Source organism: Pomacea canaliculata, linkage group LG3, assembly GCF_003073045.1.
Source record: "Pomacea canaliculata isolate SZHN2017 linkage group LG3, ASM307304v1, whole genome shotgun sequence".
NCBI lineage: Eukaryota > Metazoa > Mollusca > Gastropoda > Architaenioglossa > Ampullariidae > Pomacea > Pomacea canaliculata.
The window spans coordinates 18939057-18953550 of NC_037592.1; the positions used below are offsets into that span (position 1 = coordinate 18939057).

General features: G+C 41.4%; 1 protein-coding gene across 4 annotated transcripts in view; it reads left to right on the top strand.

Moving 5' to 3' along the window:
* LOC112560138 (gamma-aminobutyric acid type B receptor subunit 2-like) overlaps positions 1-14494 on the top strand; it is a 112298-nt gene that overhangs the window by 45463 nt on the left and 52341 nt on the right. Inside the window, exon 1 of one of the 4 annotated variants that reach the window (XM_025231734.1) lies at positions 8455-9514. The exons of 2 other annotated variants lie outside the window; for them this stretch is intronic. In XM_025231734.1, coding sequence (XP_025087519.1) covers positions 9437-9514 — 78 coding nt within the window. In that variant the 5' untranslated portion in view covers positions 8455-9436. Of the gene's footprint in view, positions 1-8454; positions 9515-13372; positions 13504-14494 lie in introns of those variants that run through there. One more of the 4 variants, XM_025231735.1, reaches the window with a different exon arrangement.

The window sequence follows — 14494 nt, forward strand, 5'->3', positions numbered from 1 at the left end:
TATATCTCCTTTCCTTTGTAGTGATACATGCCTATTAAGATTAGCAGGCTATGAATGTCAACAACACAGAGGTCAAGACAGCGTTGTCAAAACTTTCATCAATGAGTATCATGTTCATGATTATAACCTCGCTGTGCATGGTGACTTTTTGTGTCAAATAATATCTTGAACTGAGCTTTAGTAAATCATTATAATATACACTGTACCCCACTAGACCTTTAACTTACAGAATCCCTCTGTCATCATGTGTGATCTCTCGACTGGTTGGCTGCCCTACTTGCAGACCTTGTCTTCCCGGTATTGCATGTCGGTGAGATTTATAGACATCGTGTGAGCATGTTTTCAATAATTACACAGTCCGACAAAGAGGCGGAGCAATGTGAGAGCCAGTGATGTAAAGTGAATGTTTTAAACAACCCCTTATCCGTTGTACGACAGTGAATTATGTTTCAAATTGCCGTGGAGTTAGTTTAGACGTCTAATGGATGGCTTTCGTGAACTGTCTCGGCAAACAAACAGAAATAATGGGTTTCCTAAGGCTTCCTAAGAAATTTCTGTAAACAAAAAAAAAGGGATTGTATCCTGTTTACGTAATTCGATCTCATTTCCATTACCACATATTATGGTGACTGATTTTATATAGGTTGATTAGGAAAAAATCTCAAAAGGATTTGTCAAAGACAATGGTTTCGTCTAGCCATGAATGCATGTCAAGGTCTTGTTTCGAATGAAATGTGAGATTTATATTTCTGTTTCTATCACGTTTTCTGGTGGATAATGGAAGGAGTGGATAGAGTGAGGGGATGCTAGTACACTTGCGACTGGGATGCGTGTCTTGTTGCTGTCTGTTGTCATGACTGCGTCATGCGTTTTTGTTGTGCCATGCTGCGTTTGACCTGCCATGCCACTATTTCCTAACCCCTACTGCAATAAAATATTTTCACAAAAAGTCACATTTTGATTGCAAATTTTACTACAAATTTTTACTCCGTGATTCGCTACCATGGATGTGTATAGGTGGACTGCTGTCTGTCTGCCGAGACCAACGCTTAGCCTGTTGTGAAGTTCTCCGCTGTTAGTCTCGGCGAGCCTTAACAATAAATGTGACTAAACCGGAAGCTTTGTATACACCAGCCTCGTTTTAGTATTTAAATGAAAAAAAAAATCGTCTGCCAGCAGTCGAGTAATACTAGTTCGTGATGAAACTGTGTGCAGTGGTTTCTGAAATACACACAATTTTATTTCCATGTGTGCGTGGAGACAGAAATTGATTTCCATTTTGACTGAAGTTTCCGTCTGCAGTCTTACCGACACAGCATTATTGATGTTTAGGTTGTTATGGCCTCCAAAATGAGAATTTCAACAGATAAAATTAGAGAAAGTTCTGATTTTTTTATTAGATTGATTGATTGATTGATTGATTGATTTGATATACTACATGTCTGTTTAGTAAATACACGTAAACCCAAAATTTAAATAGGCATAATTTGTTCATAAACATTCAGTTTACTCTACCAGAGTGGCTCATTTGGGTGTTGCGCCATTTAGACAGAAAGGTTGGCCCAAACCTTGAGGCTGGCGAGGTCGGCGGAGGCTTATGTTCTCGCTGTCACAACCCCGCATGAGGCTCAGGGACACCAAAGCGCATTGAGGACCAGACAAATGGCGCCCACCAGCACCAGTCTACAACCCAGACAGGTTTCTAGTCTTATAAAGGTTATTCAGCAGCAGCTTTTACACTAAAAACTTTTATGTCCGTGGTCGTGTTCTCTGTTCACGCAGTAGTGTGTGTGTGTTCTTGCATTCGTCGCACGCAGATACGATGTCGGCTGTAAAGCCTCTTTTTATCTTTCTGGCACTTTATTATCTCTGTCTCCCGCCTTTTTGTAGTCTGCCATTGGTTCTCTCTTTTGTCTGTTTTTAGTGTCTCTCTGTTTGCTTGTGTGAGAGAGAGAGATTCAAGGACAAGCTCATCCTGTTTTTCAGATAAGACCAATAACTCTTCAACTGTGTTGGCAGTAATATCGAGGGAATCGTTTTATAACGAGTGAAAATGTGTGACCTGCTGCTCAGGGCATCTTGGCACTCAACAACCTTACTGCAAACATTTTCTCGTAGGTTCTTACCATATCGAAAAATTCAGTTTCTATGCCATTCACAAAAAAGTACAAAAAGCAATACTGTGACATGTAGTATCTGAGTTTCCATGCGTGTTTAAAGGTTCTGACATACACTACAATCATCTTCACCAGTGTAGACTGTTTGGCGATTCTTCATATCTACAAACTGCCAGCCACCGCTAGCATCTCATTTTTCTGGCTCTGGCTTGCCATGCGTGTGCATCACGGTTTGCTTGCTCCTGTCGTCCTGAATACCGTTACGGCGGTGTGTCCTTTCCTTGGAGGACAGCTACTGCATGACAATCCGGATAGATACTAAAAGTAGTTTAGAGCGATGAAGTCAGTGAGTGGATCATTTTTGCAGCCTGTAAGCTTTCATGAACTGAATTTACTTTTTTTTTTTGTCCTTAACAGCATTGGTTTTGCTTAATGAGGTTGTGTATTAACTGAAGGTAAAAGGTGACGTGTACTATACGTTAACTTTACAACACCAAATGATGTTTACAACGAGCTTTGTTAAGTCATTAGATAATCAACTATAACAAGCATTTTCATGTGACTTGCATTTTTTTAATTAAGTAAAAAGACCAACACTGAGAGGTAAGCTACCTTTGCAAATAAAATGAAGATACCAAACAGGTGTGCAAGATAAACAGGAATAAATTAAAACTCCATTTCATCTCATCTTTAAAAATTTTGTTGAGGAAAATAAATCTTACTTTTTCTGAAAATTTCAACTAGATTTGATATCGGAGAAACGATGCGGCAAGGGAAGTAATGATATTTTAATAACAAAATAAAAACTTGCTTTTCCCTTGACGTGTGTGTCATACAATAGACGACAGCAGCAACACTGACATCCTTCAGACTGCCGCCCTCCTCCTTGTGTCACCTCCCTCTCACTCTTATAAGTCGCCTTTGTACCTAGTGTCCTATGGCATTTTATTCTTGTTTCTAAGTCAATCTTTTCATGCAAATCTTGTCCTTTTGTCTTTGTCTTATCAAATGCTCCTTGAAGTTTTTCTGGAAACTAAAAACTTCTCCCTTTGAAATGAAATATATAGTGGCTTTGGACTAGATCCTAAGCTTTTGAGTGTCCCACTAATAGCATATACTGCTGTCAATTACAGTGGAACCTCGGTTAGCGAACGCCTCGGATAGCGAACATTTCGGTTAACGAACAAAAATTTCGTTGAAAGTTTGTCTCGGATAGCGAACAAAATTTCGGATAACGAACAGCCACGTGAACCACACGTGACCGACCAGCATGTCATCATTCACGCTCGAGACAAAGTTACGATCAGTCGTTCCTTTTCTATGCGCATTCTTCTTATTTAGTGATTTTTGTGCTTTATTTTAATAAGACAATCCTCAATCATGGCTCCAAAGAAGATTAAGAGCAATTAATAGTAGTGAGGTAATGACAAGGAAGCGGCCAACAAATGAATTGAAAAAGAAAATGATTTCAAAGTATGAAGGTGGCATGTCTGTCGGATATGTGATGTCGTATTGTTGAATAGTTTTACAAAAAAGGAACAGACACTGGACAAGTTTTTTCCTTTAACCTCAAAGTTAAAGAAAAGGGAAGTCCGCCCCGATTTTATAATGTCACGTGTGCTCATGGAGGGGAATCAAAGCAGTAATTCCATCCCTTCCTCCCCACACCTGCTTCCACCCACGCCGTCAAAACGGCGAGTTTTCTGATGTTTAAATGCTTTCGTTAATGTTTTTATGTTTATTTAACTACAGTTATATTGCATTATAACTGTTCTCATTAAACAAATACCTATATAGCCTGTAACTTTCAAATATTAGCGAGTCAACAGGGGCTGGGAACCAATTAAATCTATTTCCTCTATTTCTTATGGAAAAAATTGTTTCGGATAACGAACATTTCGGATAACGAACAGCTTTCCAGAACGGATTAAGTTCGTTAACCGAGGTTCCACTGTATTATGGTTATTCTTAATCAATTTTCGATTTCTATTTCTTCATTCTAGTTCCTTACATTTTTTTAAGTTTATCTACCTGGCGGGCTAAAGACAACATCATAATACAAGTATAACTGCTGAATTTGATGTTTTCTGTCTTTTTTAATATTTATTGTTTCATAATGCTGACTTTTCTTCTGTTCTTCAAGTTTCTGTATCTAATGACCAAGGCTTTTTAATAGATGCAAAACATGAGAGGTTTTTTCTCCCTCGTTTGTAAGTGTCATGTTGACTTTGTCTTTTCTGCTGTTTCTTCCTCATTCTTGTTTTTCCTGGACAGTGACTTCCCTTGTGAAAGGCTGATACATGTACAAGTATATTACATGGAGACCTGACTAAACAGAAGCGCAGTGAGTTCGGAAAGCTTTTAGCGCCGGCGCAGCATGGCTGTGGTGATGGCTGCAGCAGCCGCTGGCGACTAATGCGTTGCTGCAACACGTGAGATGCTCGTCCTGCCCTCCTCCACTCGCCGCTCGTGCTTTCAGCTGCAGGCCACATTTCATTTTGTGTTGTCTGGTGTGCAGTCTCCCCAGGGACTCCAGTTCATCGGTCTTCCTTGCCTTCTGTTTATTTCGACACTGCCAGAGCTTTTTCGGAGTCTTGTGTAGAAGGTTCTTCATACGAACAGTGTCAAGTGAATGTTGTGAGAAATAATTGTCTGTCTGTCATGTCTGCCATTCCCATTACTTTTGTTTTCATATTTTTGGACTATTGCTATTCTAGGGGTAAAACAATTCCCATATTCTAACAGAACGTTAACTAAGTTAGGACCCTTACAAGGTTCTATAAATGGTTTTAATCCGTTGAACATAAAGTACAATGTCGGCTTTTTAATGGCTTACATAAAACAACTGTGTAACTCAAATAAGAAAGACATTTTTGTTTCAGAGTTTATGTTTGTGTGACCTATCGAGTGAAACTTTCTGACGAAAAACGTTTTTGATAAAGAGGAAAAACACTTCGTAAGAAGAATATTTCCGAACATTATTTATTTCCGAAAATAAATGCGGAGCACTTCGAGTTCTGTCACCGAAGGTTTTAGGTCTTCAGTATTATCTATTGCCAGACAAAACAAGGGCGACTTTGGACTAAGCTGGGTAAAATTTTAACACCACAGATATATATATATATTTAACGCCATATATATCTCTCTCTATAGCAAACTTCACCCTACTTGCTCAAGCGTTTATTTATATTTGTAAAGTCCTTTAGAGAACACTGAACACTGTGATTATATTTATTCTTTCTGCGTAAACCCACATAATACAGAAATCACATAGGTAATCCATCCTTTTAGTTTTTGTTACCTCCATGAAGCTTATTTTATCTAATAGTAATGTCTGAGTAGCCTTTTTTTAGACATGTACGCTCCTTTTTGCATATTTCAGCAAGGAAAAAGATAAAATAGTCTCAAATGTAATAATGGAAGAAACTGAGAAAATCGTTGAATCGTTGAAAACTGCTTTTTTACGCAGACAGTACCTAATAAAAGTGTTCCCATGGTCCAGTTTATGTCCTCCCGCAGAAGGAGTGGGAGACGGCAGGGGCTGCACTGTTAATGAACTGGGAAACTAAGATATTCACGAGAGATGGGCTGAGAAGAGGGACTTCCGGTCTGGCTTAGAGCAGCCAGTGGTGCTTCACGAATCCTGGACTACTTTTCTTTGCTTGCAGCCTGTCCTATTTTGTGCTTGATGCCCACTTCCTCTTTCACGATTGAAATTTGCATATTTCTCTATCCTACAGCCACTTGTTCCTTGTGTAAGTTCTTCACGCTGTAGGAAGTCAAATGGTTGCATGGTCAAGCAGGATTTTAAATATGTTAATACTTAGTCCAAATGATTGAGTATGACAAATGTTCGTGCAACATATTGCTTTTTTAAAGAATACTTATTATTATAAACCAGAGTTGTAACTCTTTCATTTAATTCTTTGCATTTAACGATGTTACTCCTGCATAAATTCTTTGACAGAAGCAATCTATTCCTTTATCCTTCGTGTTCTGTATTATGCGCAAAACAAGCAGTATACATAAATAAATATGTCACCTCACAGATTTGTTTCCTACGGATTTTTTTGTCCACAATTAGAGATGGCATATAATCAGTTCTAATCCAAAGGAGTTGATAGAGCTTATTTTATTTGGCCGAAAATCTCATTGACAAATAAAAAATGGTGGCAGTATTCTTAGAGTGAAGGCTCTTCTACGGATGCTGAAGACAGAGCAATTCCTGGCGCTCGTCCATAGAGGTAGTATAGGGGTCCTGTTCCGGAAGTGCTTCCATTTCATTATTAAATCTAAACATTGGCAGGTCTGGCAAACACAGTTGTGTCTAGCCCCCTCATGGTCGTGTGATGATGTAAACTTATTTAGACGGATATCCTTTCTGACTCTGTTGCTCCCTCCAGCTATAGTTTACTGTGGGGCATTCTTTTCAACCCCTGAATCAGGATATCAAATGTCAACTCTCCTTAATAACACTTAACTCGGTATTGTATTGTTGTCACACGGTATCAAGTGTTTGTTGGATAAATTTGATTTTACATATTGTGTTCAAATGACAGAATATATGAGGGAGATAGGCAAAATAAGGAGAGGGTGCAGTCCATGAAATGTTGACAAAAAGCATTTTGAACATGTCATCTCGAACTTAAGAGTTTAAACTGATCTTTGCATCGTCTGTGACACACCATTTGTATCCTGTCCATTAGTCTTGATACATTACCAACAATTGGAAGCGACAGCAGACACAAGTCTATCTGCTGCAGCTGCTGGAACTGCTGTAGAATGTCGGCCACAAGACTAGCGACATGTTGCTTGTGTCCGTCTCCCACCTCGCATCTCACATCTCGCATCTCACATCTCCCATCTCACATCTCACATCTCACGACAGAGTGAGCTACACTCTGAAAAACTTCACTCAAAGATTTGAAAGAGAAAACTTTTCTATCTTTCGAACAGGGAAAAAAGAAAAATGCATTGGTTTCGTCAGTTAGCGAATGGATCAGAGATGCACGCTGCATGGTCCTGTAATAAGCTGTCAAGTAGGCAGGTGACATGCACCCGAGCGTGACAGGAATTCTGCAGCTGCAACAATTCACATTTTGCTCCAACCCCGTGCTCTGCCCACTGTGTGGCATCTCAGATTGATCATTCGCAGCTGACTGGCTTTCTATTGAAGTAAGTCTATTGGATGGACACATTGCAAGCATCTGGTTGTAATGGAGATGCATGGGACTATGGATGTATGTGGGATCGTCTCAGAAAGCAGAATGTTCCAGAAGTCCAATAAGGCAGTTGATGAATCAGTCACACTCGGGGGCGTGCAGCACACACTCGCAGTCACATCTCAGCAGTCACGTTTCCGTCTTAGCGACATTTTGTAAACGTGTTTTCCACCAGTAGGTCAAAGTTCATGGTATTCTGTATGACGCAGTTCTGTCGGATAAGGTCAGATCGTTTCACCCCTGACATATGGTTTTAAAATGGCAATAGTCAAATTAAATCAAGAACACAGCTTTGTGCAACATGTCTACAGGGCCGGCGTCTATTTCCGTCAGATATATGTACATACGTAGTCATTCCATTCCCTGTTTACTTTGAAGACTTTAAAACACGTGATTACCAGAAACTTTAGGTGCGTTTCCGCGCATTTGTTTTTTTGTTTTGTTTTCTTACGCACATATCAGATATGGGAGAGTTCTTGCTACCGTAATTGCCGAAGCTTATCTTTTTTGCGAAGTGTCTGTTCTTCCAGGCCGAGAAAACATCAGGCAGCATACACATAATCTCATCTTCTAAAAACCCGATTAAATAAATAGTAAGTTTGATATAAAGCCCTTACAATAACACAGGGACACTATAGCTATTTCTGCTAGCTCGCTATCATGAAAAGGACCACAGGGATTAATCTCTGTACACAAACCCGTTACATACAAACTACGCCGATGTAAGCTGCGGTCGATGATTATCTACAATGCACTTGTCGGCACCTCGCCCGCCAGTCGTCTCGTGTAGCCAGCCTCAAAGTCGCAATTCTCTCGTCGGCGTCGTCAATATTTATCATGGTAATTGCTGCTCACTTGTCTCTTTTCAACCGTGTTTACCCCCGCGATCGCCTCCACACGTGCGCACGTGCTCGCCCCTCCCTCCCCGTGTGGCTTGTGATAAATGAGGGCACGTGATCAGCCTCCATGTCCCCCCAAACCTCGGCAGCTCACTGCTTGGGTGCTTGAGACTGAAATCCCTCTAACTTGTCTGTAAATTCCACAAAATTACAGGGTTTTAGAGGCATTTTTATGCATTGGACTTTCTTGTTGGAATACATCATGTTTGTAAAAAAAAAAGAAAGCTATGTAACATGTTTTCCGTGAAAACGTTTAAAAATGTTATATAACACCAAAACGTGTTTCGGAAACACACTTGTGGCGCGATTTCATGAAAGGTTCTATAGTTCTTTTACAAAGATCAGAAAGTTAAACACAAGCCATGAAACTACTTCAGTAAAAAAAAATATTAGACAACTTGCTATGTGAACACATAACTTTTTACTCAGTTTCGGCACGGATGGCTTCACTTCTGGCATATTATCTTTTGGACCTTCGCATGACACCCAGAGATCGTTACCGGAACTTCTGATCAAGCGTCTAAATTAGAGAACGACTTTTCCAGCAAAAGCATCAATCATCTGCTGTGCTACACTCAGACGAGTACAAATCGTTGAAAACTGTCTGAAAAACCCTGTCCTCCTGCTTAGCCAGCCTCCCTCATCCGGCACACACGGTGGCATCGGATTCCAAGAGTGACTGATGTTGATATAAGTGGGAAGAGAACTTCGTGGAAGTATTTTCAACACCATGACTGTACATCGCTCATTGTGTACCTGCTTCACAAACATTGTTTACTCACCTCACAAAGTAATTTTCATCACGGTGCTAGGGCACTGAGCTGTCTCCCACACATCCCACAAACCCAGCTCATCTCAGTTGTTATTTTGTTGGTGCGGCAATCGGCTTGTCCACCCATTCAGCGGGATGAGAGACACACAATTTGCTTTAACCCTTCGACTCCTATCAGGCCATAAAATGATGATTGAATACTGCAGGTTTGCTACTGGTGATACCTGTCTAGCTGTCTCATAAATAATGCTCGCCACTCGTCAGGCAACACAAAGCAGCTCAAGTGGAGGAGGTCTCGTGGGAGAGCTGCCATTCACAGGTACAGAGGTTCGCACGCTCATCAGCGCGTGAAATAAAGACAGCAGCGTCCTCTGGCGGTGCCGTGGTCTCTAACAGTCACAGAATGTGCCAGCCACTGTGACACTGATGAAAGGCAGCTTTGCCAGCGATGGCAACACGTTCTCATCAACTCTAGCATGGAAAGTGGGACGACCATTCATCTCTGTGAGTATGTCTGTGTGATATGTGCGCACACAGTGAGTGAACACGTGTCTTTATTGAGGGTTGGTTCCTCAAACAACAGAATTGTAAAAGAACGAATATGCCGAGGCTAACCTGATATTAATGAGTTAAAAGGAGAATAGGAGGAGGAGAGGAGGGGAGGAGGGGGTCGTTAATGAGCTAGACATATCGTATGTGCATATTCTAAATGATTTGATGGCTGTTTGTGAATTTATTTTCAGTAATAATACTATCTGGTAAAGTGCTAAGACCCAAACCTAACCTAAAAAAAACAAAACCAATTCAAGTAAACAAGCCATTCAAAGTTGCCGACATGCTAATATTTTGCCACAAAAGTGAATTTTGATTTATGACTTCCTGTTTTTTTCTTAAAAAAACATGGATTGACCTAAATTGAAAACTGGATCATCAATGGTGTCCCCAAAGACCGCATTCATAACAGTAACCAACGGAAAAAGAATTGCGCTTGGGAGTACTAAAGCCAAGCTTTGTGTATGCCAAGCGTCCTCCGTGTGGTCCGCTGACCATCTTTTCCATTTTCTCCATCATCCAGGTACTATTGATTTTATTCAATAAACTATGTACCAAACGACCTTTTGTGCCTTTGGTTTGCCTGAAGTAGTTTTCTATGTAGGAAAGGATTCTGACGGCAGGACGTGTCTTTTAAACTCAATATTTTATTGCAATTTAGACCTATCTTGCTCAGGTCCTTATGCAGGGACATCTCCGGTCAAGACTTAAATCTGTGTCTCACTAACCTGGAGTTCTCTTGAACATGTTTTTTTTCTCAGTTGTCCCCCATGTTCATGACCTTGGCCTTCACACCATTCACAACTTATTTGGGTTATTGACCTAGTCATCTGAGTCGGTGGTGGTGTGCAACATCCCTCTGCCTCCTGCTTCCACTCATCAAATTCACTTCGTCAGACGTCCGCCTTTTCATAGTTATCAAAAGTGCTTTCTGAGACATCAGCTTTTTCCTGACCTCTCGGAAGAATGAGGACACAGATTGATGGAGGGAACTGCCCATACTCGACTGGGATGCTCGACGACGCTGCAGCTGAGAGGATAGCAGTTATAAACAGTAAATAAAATTTGACTAGCTAGAGTTTCGTAATTTGTAAAAAAAATTGATTTAAACATGTCAGGGCAGCACAAATAACAGATGGCAAACAAAGAAAATGAATCTCAGAGAGCCGTAGCCCTTTAATCCAAAAACATGGTGCTGATTATAGCGCCCCTAGCCCCTATATCGAGCTGCCGTGTCCCTGTATTTTTAGTAACATTTAAAGGTCATTGGTTATACACGGACAATTCTATACAGACCAGGTTGAGGTTACTGGCTAGGGGAGTCAGTCGAGCGTGAAAGGTGAATCCGAGGCACAGATTAGCTGTGTGACGTCACACATCGCTGCACAGAACTGCCTCATAACATGAGCTTGTTCACAAACTTGTATTACTGGACTGCTGGCACACGATTTTTCCAGTTAACTACTGAAGCGAGGCAGATGTGTACTAAGCTTCCGGTTTAGTCGCATTCATTGTTTAGGCTCGCCGAGACCAACAGCAGGAGAACTTCGCAAGAGGCTAAGACAGCAATCCACCTACACACGTCCGTGGTATTATGTTTAAAGCGCTCTAACAGTATAAGTACAATACAAATAAGTTGGTATAAACGTAAGCAAATGTTACCAGTAAAGATGTTTTCTTTCTCAGTTGATTAGAAATCCAGAGTATATTTCCCGACATACTGGGTTCAGTACTGGGAGTGTGACTGAACAGGACTTCCGCTGTTTTGGCTGGCTGGCATCCTCCTGGCGTGCAGTGATAAAGCTGCATGTCCGGTCAGACAGCCTGCACCAAGGGAGACTACTGGACCGTCGTGGACATCATGTGACAGTAACTCGGGACTGGGGATGGAGAGGGCGTAGTAATCGATCGTGTCCTCATTACTCTCCTTGGTGGGCGGAGAGTGCCCCTCTATACGTCACTGGCCTGTCGTTAGAAGATGCCGGCAGTGGATCCTGAGTACATGAGGCTGGTCAATGGTTTGCATGTTGCTAACTACACGCTGGAGTTTGTTGTTAGAAGGGGCCGACAATAAATGTTGATTTATATGCAAGGAGTTAAAATTCCGCTTTTTATATTCCATTTGTTTACAGTACACGAGCAGATGTATCGGCCACTATGTCGACGATATATTTTTCTTCTGGCAATCTGTCAGAGCTCAGTTCAAAGGGCAACTTGGGAGATGCGCCGCCGACCGATGTAGTAAAGAGGAGATAAATATTGCAATGCTTCCCCCTGGTGCATCTCTCTCTCTCTCTGTTTCTCTGTCTCACAGTGTACGGTTTGAAAAAATTTTGATGTTAAATTTGTACTGCATGGTAAATCTGTTTTATAAATTAAGAGGTATGACAACATATTAAAACAGGTAAAACAAATTAAAATTAATATTCTCTGGAGTGAACTACACTAACCGAGCATAAATTTAACGATGTCTCCCTAAAGAAAAGAAATACTAAATCGAAAATAGAGCATTATTGCAAAACTTGTAGAACTCTCTACAGTTCAATTGACAATGTGTGGTGTAAGACCACATGCATGAGGTGGGTGAGCAAGTAAAGGAAAAGATTCTAATATGAAGTAGACATCAGCTGCTCCAGTAGAATCATACATACACAAACACGGTCTCACATAGAGCCACATTTTTTATTTATGAGAATAAACAATGACAATGCCGTGATAATATTTTATTCATCCTTGCGGAAATTAAACGCCACCAGAGTTCGTCATTATTCGATGATTTAGGAAACTTACTTTGCTGTGGTGTGTTTGGAATGTTCTCATTCACACACAACATGCTCTCATCTTGTTTTAGTTGATCTTTTGAGCCCGAAATTTTATTTTAAGCAATTCTAAAATCTCAAATAAAATTCAATGTTCTTATTATCACATTTACAGTCTTTCATTTTTCTCTTTTCTGTCCTCATGTTTGATGTGAATGAGAGTGTTGGACATTGACTGCTTGATTGACTTACCACGCAATATAAAATGTGAGAGTGAATCTCATTAACCAGTGGGTCCATACATTGATTGACTAATTTGCCGCGACAATGACATTACAGCAATGTGTAAGTTCCCACCGGCTGTGTTGTGGAAGGAGAATGGGGAACTGGTGTGAGGGAAAGTGAAAAGACTTTAGTACCAGAAGGTTCTGCTTTGTGAGAAAGATATCCCATTGGTCTCTGGACCTGGCCAAGCTTCGACCAGACGCAATCGTTTCTAATTTACTCTTCTGCTTCTCCTGTTGGGAAGAATTATCATTTCTTTTACAACAGAATGGGCGCGAGCTCTTTCTTCCATCCTTTCTCTCGCTGGCTGAACATTTATTATAACCATTTCATTTTGGCGGATGTGCATGGCATTGCAGAGCTTCTGAAAGTAGATCCCTCATCACGACTGACCAGACGGCCCGAGCGGTGCAATGACTGGCGGCAGTGTATTGTAAGAGGACAGTGACGAGAGCGGTGACAGGACAGCACCCTGTCCCCAGGGGGGAATGGGGAGGAGACTCCACTGCCAATCGTTGTGACATAGGAAAAATCGAGCAAATTGCATCCACGTCTCCATTACAATATGATCCTCACGGCATCGTAATTACAGGAGACACGAGGAGGTGATCGATCGTGATGGTGTCTATACTCAGAACCTTGGTCTTGGTTTGATGAAACCTAGAGATTTGCTGTGGCTCGGCACCACGCATGATTAGCAACAGGTCTGACGCCTGCATGTAAACCGTGTGTTTACTGGGAAGTTTATTAGTCTGCTAAGTGAGTTGCCCGTGAGAGGATTCACCATTAGCCGTTCGTGCAGTCAGTTTTTGTGATGAGAGATGGACTCACCGTGTGAGTCACGTGAACGCGCACCGGCTGTGGATGATGAGTCTGGTGAACTGTCTGAGTAGACATGTGAGTAGACATGTGAGTAGACTGACCTGCGGCATCTGCCTCCGAGAGTAACTGCTGTGGCTTTTTTTTTTTTCGCGAGGAGCCACATGGCTGTAATTATGATTGTATCTGCCAGCTGTGCTGTCAGTCCATCATGAGTCAACTAAACGCTCTTCTGACGATGATGCTCGATGGGTCCCATAGTGCAGAGGGGAGGGATGTCAGCTGCTTTGAAATCTTGACAGTTGATGGACATGATACTCCCTATTAGGCTTACTATTATTTTATATGTTTATTTATCAAGAAAGATAGCGTCGTTTCAATGGTAGTAGTAGCTGTAGATATACTGAAAATAATATCAAATCATAAACTCTTTTATACTATCATGTTATCATAAACTGCCGTTCACTGTTCGTTAGTTAATCATTCCTTTAGACGAAGGGACTGAAGTTAAGGCAGTAGGCAGAACGGCCGTCGATGGGAGGAAATTGAAGTTACACCGCAGGAGTTGATGTCTCCTCCTTCCTTTTTTCTGCAGTAGTAGTTTGCGAAAAACCTGGCTGGGGCGAGGTCAGGGCTGTTTTCCGTTTTCCGCACCAAGGCACGAGAAGAGCGTCAAATTGGATTCTGCCATCAGCTCTTTCACTATCCTTCATGCAAAAACGCCACCATAATTTGGTTTCGGACTCCTTAACAAACGTGCTGCTTAGAAAGCTTACCCGACAAAGGCTGTAGTGGAGATGAAAGTTGAAAAGAAGAGACGAGGAGTTGGGAACAATTGGAGTCGGCGAGGTCCGCGGTGTGGCTAAGGCCGGCTGGCTTCTTCAAAGCTGAGTGACAAGCCAGAGGAGGACGTATCCATGCAGGAGCTGCGTCCGGAGAGAAGCTAAGTCGAGGTAATACCTAGAGATCGAGGCAAGCTGTAAAACATAGAAAAGGCCAGAAACGAAACAAATCTGCACAAAAGACGCCCAAGGTCGTATAAGAAGCTCATGCCTTTCACTTCTGATCA